Below are 7,151 nucleotides of genomic sequence, written 5' to 3' on the forward strand. Positions count from 1 at the left end.
GGGAAGGGAAGTGGGTTATTTCCCTTTGTTGTAGACTCAGGGCATCTGAGTCTTGGGGGTTCCCCAGGGAAGGTTTTGGGGAGACCAGAGTGAGCCAAACACTGGAAATTTTGGCTGGTGGCAGCGATATCAGATCTAAGCTGGTAATTAAGCTTAGAGGGTTCGTGCTAGCTTCTCAGGTTATGAACGCTAAGGTTCAAATCTGAGTAGGAAGCTACGACAGCAGCCAAAGAGTGAGGAGCAGTTCAGGAAGCTGAAAGAAGTTGCGAACAGCCTACGGATTATCGATGTCCTCGCGCAGCACGTTCAGGGTGTAATACACCTGGCCCTGGAAATAGTAGCCATGAAGGTATTCGGTGAGAGTCTTCCTCCAGCTCACATACATCAGGTTACAGATAAACTGGTCCAAGCTTTTCAGCTGGGATGAGGCAAGGAGAGACAGAAAGAAGGGCAGGGAGAGCAATCATTTAACGATACAAATCCAAAATGCATCAGCAATAAAAAATTAAATGGCCCACTCCACATTCAGCTGTCTGCACAGGGCAGAAGGGAGTCCCAGTCCCTCCCTTTGGGCACTAAGCTCCAAGATCAATGCTGCAAGCTGTACTCCTGGGGGAATTCTGTGCCAAAATATTAAAAATTCTGCACATAATTTTCAAATTCTGCAGAAATCAAAACAATACAATATAATCACACCAGTTTCAATTATTTTTGGTTATTTATTTCAAAATACCTGTCAGCAAGTATGTCTGTAACAACACCAGACAACCAAAAAGATTCAGAAATATTTTTTTTTGACAAATAGATTCCTTACTAGGCATATTAATACAGAACCCTGAGCAATAATTCATTTAAACTACAATATAGAACTCTATTTCCCCACACTCCTCAGAAGCAGTGCAAAGGCTTGGGGAAGTCAGGGGTAATGGAGGAGCTGAGGGAGAGTAAAGTAAATTGTTGGGAAGGAGCCTGGGAGTGAACTTGGAGGGCTGTTGGGTATGGGTGGGAAAAGTGTGGAACAGGTGTTTTTTGAGGCGTGAGGAGGGATTGTTAGCGAGCTTCCCCCATGCAGACCCTGGCTGACCCTTAGCCTCTCCCATTGAGTCAGGCACATCTGCCCGTCCCCATGTATTCCGGCACCCCCATGTGTCCCTCCACTCCCACATGGCCTGCACTCCTCCCCCTGTCCCTATATGGCTCTATACCCCCTTCCCCATGTGTCTCTGTGCCCCCACTCAGCCCCTATGTAGCTTTGCACCCCCTCCATCACCATGTGGCCCTACCCCTCCTTCCCCCTTGGCCCTATGCCTCCACTCCCATTCAGCCCCTGCCCCAGTCTGTCCTCCCATACTAGCCCTTACGAGACCCTGTCTGACTCCCCCAGCATCCCACGCTCTCTGTCTCCCCATAGACCCTGTCTCCTGACCTGGCCTGACAGGCGCTGTGAAGAAAGTGGGCTCTTTTCCTTCCCTAGCGGGAGAGGAGCTGCTGCTGTGTTCTATTGCCACAATGCCCTCTGGTGAGCAAAAGACAGAACTGCAGCAACATTTCAGGAGAAGCTTTTTCTGCATAAAAAGTTTAAAATATGCATGGCTTATTAATTATGCACACACATAGTAGTGCAGAATTCCCCCAGAAGTAAAGCTGACAAGGGATCCCTGGTCTGAACAACAGATCCCAGGCTTGAGAATACATGCTGCAACCTAGGAAGGACTCTCCTTTTTCATAGGGTCCCTCTCTGTTCCTCCCCACCCTAAGAGGGCAGACGGGGACCGGGGGGAGGGAGGGAGAGAAGGTGGTTACTGTCTTACCATAGCCCTCTAGCTCTCTGCGAGCACATGCCTCTCTTACCGTGGAATTGAGTACGATGAGTATCACAGCAATCGTAGTCAGGGTTTTGAACCCAGAGAAATCCTTGCTCCCCAGGACCCCGTAGTACTGGCTGGGGATCAATCCCACCTGGTAAATGACCAACTGCTCTGGGAGGCAACAAGAAACACAGAGGGAAAATTTAGGGCTGAGGAGGCACAGTGGAGGAGGAGGGGCAAGAAGCATACCCCAATGAAAGGCCTGGAATTGCACCCCTTCCCTCTGTCCCCCAGCCCAGCCCAGCCATTCACTAGCTCACCTAACAGGGCAATGCCCAGCAGGCTCAGGAACATGAGCACATTCTGGGAGGACCATCTGGGAAACAAGATGGCCTGGATCTTCCCGAAGCGTCGCAGAAATTGCAGGTCCAGCTGGGGCTGGGGCCTGCTGAGAGAGAGAAAGAGCAGGAGAGTGAAGTTAGCAAGCAGGCACTGGACTCCTGAAGGTGCACTATGTAATCTGCCTTTTACAGAGGAGTAGCCATCTCTGCTCCACCCCACCCCAGAGCCTGCTTCCCTGGAACCAGACTCTATCAACTCTTCCTCTACCACAATGGAGGAGCCTCACATCCTTAGTGACAGCTGCAAGAGAGGCCAGGGACTAGCCTCGGAGCACCAGGAGTGTAGTGATCCTCAAAATAAAGGACTCTACATGTCAAGACAACAAAATGCAGAGCTGCCCCATAGAACATACATCTGCTTGGTCCAAGGCCAACCAGGGGTCAAGTGTGTTCATAAGAATTCATTAGTCAGGGATTCCACAGCAGAGCTTTTGTGCTGGAGAGTCCCAAAGGAAAGTAGCCAAGATGGCTCCTCATGTTGGAGAATATGAATCCTTTCCTGTCCCTTCTACAGGCTGGGATAGGCTTAACCCCTCATCATGCGGCATGGTAGGATTGATCCCACCCCACTGAGTGTGAATCAGAGAAGCTGTTGCTCCAGCATTCTACATCTACTTCCAGCATGCCAAAGAAGTGTGGCTATTTTACATTCTGGCAAGTTGCATCTAACTTGTCCTGCCATTGAAATACCTGAACTGGGAAAATGAGATGATTCCATCTACGGAAGGGGTAAAGCCCAATTAACCACAATTCCTTGGAAAACTGGCCCACCTGACTCTTAAGTTGGATCCTACAGTCTAACCAAAGTGCTGAGGCTAAAGCCATCTTCCTGTTCTGTTGCTCCAACAATTCCTCCCTCTCTGGGTCACACTTCCTTTGCTAGTTTCACATCTTCTTCTACACCACATTCCCACCCTGGGTATCAGCCTCCAGGCTCTCTCAGCTCTTCCCCCAGCAGCCACCTTTTGCTATCCAATGGACCCCCCTCACCACCCATGCTCTGCCAGTTCCCCTTCCCTAGCTATCTAGGTACTTGTATGACCCTCATGGCTGTAATATCAGAACTCTCTCAGGCTTCTTTCCAGTGCCCCACAGGCAGCTGAGTCAGCCCCCACATCGCCCTGGACTGGCCCCTGGGATCCTGGACACAACACAACTTCCCTCTCCTCTTCCTCCCTCCCTGCTTCCAGCTATGCGCCCCATGTGCTGCCACTAGCTAATATGCCCCCTACCCTATACCCCCGCCAAGCAATGGGGGGGGGGGGCACGCAATGGCTGGCAGGCGGTATGGGGTAAGTGGGGGGGCCTCCAGCCAACATGCCCCCCACATCCCCCTCCAGCCAATGTGCCCCCACCGCATATCCACCAAAGCGCCCCTACATCCCCCATATCCCCTCCAGCCAAAGCGCCCCCATACTCCCTGCATGCCCGGCCAGAAAATGTGCCCCCTTCGTCCCCCCACGCCCCCTCCAGCCAACGTGCCCCCATATCCCCCGCACACTCCACCAACCAACGCGCCCCCACCCCCCAATACACCCCGATCCCCCGGCTGCCCTCGCTCCCACTCACCGGCCGCCGGCGCTCCCCGCCGCCGCACTCCCGACAGCCATGAGCACAGGGCAACCCGAGCCGGACCCCGCCGCCCGGGCCAGAGTCCGAGCGAGACCGTCACCTCGCCAGCGTCCTGCCCCGCCCCGGGCACTATATGATGAATATTCATTACTTCTTCTGAATATTCATATTATACCCTTCTCAGCCCGCCCACCAATAGAACTATAGAGTCTCTACACCGCGAGGCAGACAGGCGCCCCTGGGACCATAGAATTCGACAGCTGAGATAGGGCAGTTCCGGGAAAGGGAGGAGCGGACGCGGTCAACATGGCGGCAAGCAAGGCAAATCCCATACCATAGACATCTCGCCGAAACGGCTAGAAGGGCCACAAGTCCTCTGCTGCTGCTCCTGTTACACTCCCACCCAGCGGTTAAGAAGATACCTCAGCCCCACACAGTCCGGAATCACCACCACCGCTTCCTACAGCACAGCGCCCCCTAGCACCACTGTTTGCAACACTGGGGAGAACGGTGCTAGCGGGCACAGCGCCCCCTATCGAGTCAGCACATGGTTCCTTGTAGCACCTGGACTTTCTTTGGGTCTCCCCTCCTTTTTCCAGTCCTTCTTCTGTTCAGATATACATTCCCCCTGACATATATCAGGCTCATGCTCAGATGCATTATTCAAGGAAGTCTGGACATGATAAAGGAGATCTTTTTGAGTTATGGTAGAAATGTGCAGCTCTTCTAATAATATTCACAAAGATTTGCAACATCAAATTTTCTTCATTCAAATCCCTTAAAACACATTCTGCTGCCAAGCCTAATGCTGTGAATAGTACAGCCAGAGAATATAACCCTTCTATGGTCAATTCCACGTGAACCGTGTCGTGTGTTTGCACTGTGAGCCCCTTGTACAAAGATGAGCATGCAGTGATGCCACTTGAAGAACAATACAGCAGTAGGAATATAGGGCAAGTTTACACTGATTGTCATCTTTTTCTCTCTTACATTTTTCACAGCTGAGTCATTCTCTGACAATCTACAGCAGTTACATATCTTTCCCAGAGAAACCAAAGAAATCTCCATCTAGCACACAAAGCTAAGGTTGAGAATTTCTCCCCTCTACAAACAATTCAAGTTACCATGACATTATATCTGGGAATTTAAATGTTCCCAGTCAGGAACTTCCCAGTAATAATTCCAACACCAACTCACAAACTCCTCTACCCTGATGTTCCAGCACCAGTTCCTTACAAATAGAAAATGGTTTGACCAAACCCTATCTCCTCAAACAAAGCCCAACCAAACTCTCTGTCTGAGCCAGGACAGGTACCATCAATGTCATGGCTTGCCGACGCAATCTCAGTGTGCTGCCGGTACAACTCTTCTCGGGAACTTCCCTGGCTGCACCAGTCTGGAGTCCACAATGCCATGTTAAGCCCAACGCAGGGATGCTAGTGATTCTCAAACTTGTATTGGTGACCCCTTTCACACAGCAAGCCTCTGACTGTAAGCCCCCTTATAAATGAAAAACACTTTTTATATATTCAACACCATTATAAATGTTAGAAACAAATTGGGGTTTGGGGTAGAGGCTGACAGCTCACAACCCCCTGAGGGGTCATGACCCCCAGTTTGAGAACCTCTGACATACATTCTGGTCTGTTGCTGTCAGCAAAGCTTTCTGGTGTGTCCAGTTAAAAAAAAGGGGACCACCACTTGTTTTTGGGGAGCAAGGAGCCACTGAAAGACCTGACCCTCCCCATGGAGATCCCCACTGATTGAGAGAAGGCCCCTGGAAGTGACAAGCGTTCTTCTTGAGTGTGTTACTGCCAGAGGGGCTGAGGAAGGGAAGGAGAACAGTAGGGTTGCTGACTCGTGGGGTGGGAATAAAGGGGGGCCTCAGAAGTTTCAGAGAAGCATCCCATGTAACCAGAACCTTTTGTGATGTTGCTCTTTTCAAACAGGTTTCTCTTTCCAGGATCACACAACATGAGGCAAACAGCACGTTGGCCAGCAAAGAAGACATTAGACTAATACAGAGTAACTAGGTGGTGGTGAACAGCATAATCCCATGTGTCCCCCATGATCCTGCAATGAAACCCCCTGTTTTAAAGGATAAACGTAAGAGGTCAGAGTGGAGGTTGGTGAAAGAGCAGAAGGGGGAGGCAGAGTGAGACTGATGCGAAATGGGGAGGGTCTATGGTAGAAAGGTAAAGTAGGGGGCAGAATAGGGTCTGTGTTGGAACCTAAGTTACCACTGAGTTTCCTGGCCCTTCAGCGATCTCATCTTTAAAGCTGGAGTCAATTAAAATTATTGTTTTTGAAATTGTCATCTTAACTCTGGGTTAGGAAACCTTTTTGCTTGAGGAAAATCTGATCGTAAAGGGATTTGAGCCCCTTTGGGCTTGAGGCCCTCATTTCCTCACAATCCCCCCTCGCACTTGGCCCTCTCTTTGTATCCCTTCTCCCACTGCATCTTTGGGCCTTTCCTCGCACACACACAACCCCTGTGCCCACAGCAGGCTCCCTTTGGCCACACACCACCAACCTCACTCTCCTGTCCTGTCCAATCCCTCCTCGCAGGGGCGGCTCCAGGCACCAGCATGCCAAGCGCGTGCTTGTGGCGGCAAGCCGCAGGGGGTGCTCTGCTGGCACCGCAAGGGCGGCAGGCAAGTTGCCTTTGGTGGCATGTCTGCGGAGGGTCCGCTGGTCCCGTGGCTTCGGTGGACAGGCGTGCTGCCGAATCCGCAAGACTGGGGACCTCCTGCAGGCAAGCCGCCGAAGGCAGCCTGCCTGCTGTGCTTGGGGCGGCAAAATACCTAGAGCCACCCCTGCCTCCTCGGAGCTCACTCCTCTTGGCTGCTTCCGCACACTTGTCTCTGCTCAGACACTAGCTGCTCCTGAACCTGATCAGTTTAAAAAGAAAAAAAAAAAATCAGACTCTATATAATCAATTAAAATGCACACAATCCACCTCCTTGCAAATATCACCCTCCCCATTCCCTGGTTCTCATCTCAGCTCCCTCCCACCACAAGCTGCTGTGATTCACAGCTTTATCAGTCATATTTAAAGGTCAAGCTCCAAAGGGCACAGACCATTTCTGTCAAACACTGAGCCCACTAGCATGGAATGTTATGGCAACTGGTGACCATATTTCCCCAAAGGGAAAATGGGACACTGCCTGGGGCTAGCCTGAGCGTCCCCCCTACCTGCATGGGGCCAGCCTACGCCACTCACCCTTCCCACCCACGCGGGGCCAGCCCAGCCCGAGCTGCTCGCCCAAATTCTCCCTCCTCACGCACGTTCCTTCCTGCCCTGCTAGGGATTGCACCCCATTTTTCTGGCAAAACAGGGCATTTGTCCCATTTGTTCTTGCCAACTGGC

General features: G+C 51.5%; 1 protein-coding gene across 2 annotated transcripts in view; it reads right to left on the reverse strand.

Moving 5' to 3' along the window:
- The window catches only part of ABCD4 (ATP binding cassette subfamily D member 4), a 33,302-nt gene extending 29,243 nt beyond the window's left edge, over positions 1–4,059 (reverse strand). The window contains exons 1-4 of one of the 2 annotated variants that reach the window (XM_032801893.2): positions 3,779–4,059; positions 2,129–2,256; positions 1,852–1,979; positions 279–418 (exon numbers count right to left, since the gene is read on the reverse strand). In XM_032801893.2, the coding sequence (XP_032657784.1) occupies positions 279–418; positions 1,852–1,979; positions 2,129–2,256; positions 3,779–3,819 (437 nt within the window). In that variant the 5' untranslated portion in view covers positions 3,820–4,059. The remainder of the gene's footprint in view (positions 1–278; positions 419–1,851; positions 1,980–2,128; positions 2,257–3,778) is intronic. The other variant, XM_032801894.2, reaches the window with a different exon arrangement.
- Between the last annotated feature and the right edge of the window lie 3,092 nt (positions 4,060–7,151).

This window comes from Chelonoidis abingdonii, chromosome 4, assembly GCF_003597395.2.
Source record: "Chelonoidis abingdonii isolate Lonesome George chromosome 4, CheloAbing_2.0, whole genome shotgun sequence".
Classification (NCBI taxonomy): domain Eukaryota; kingdom Metazoa; phylum Chordata; order Testudines; family Testudinidae; genus Chelonoidis; species Chelonoidis abingdonii.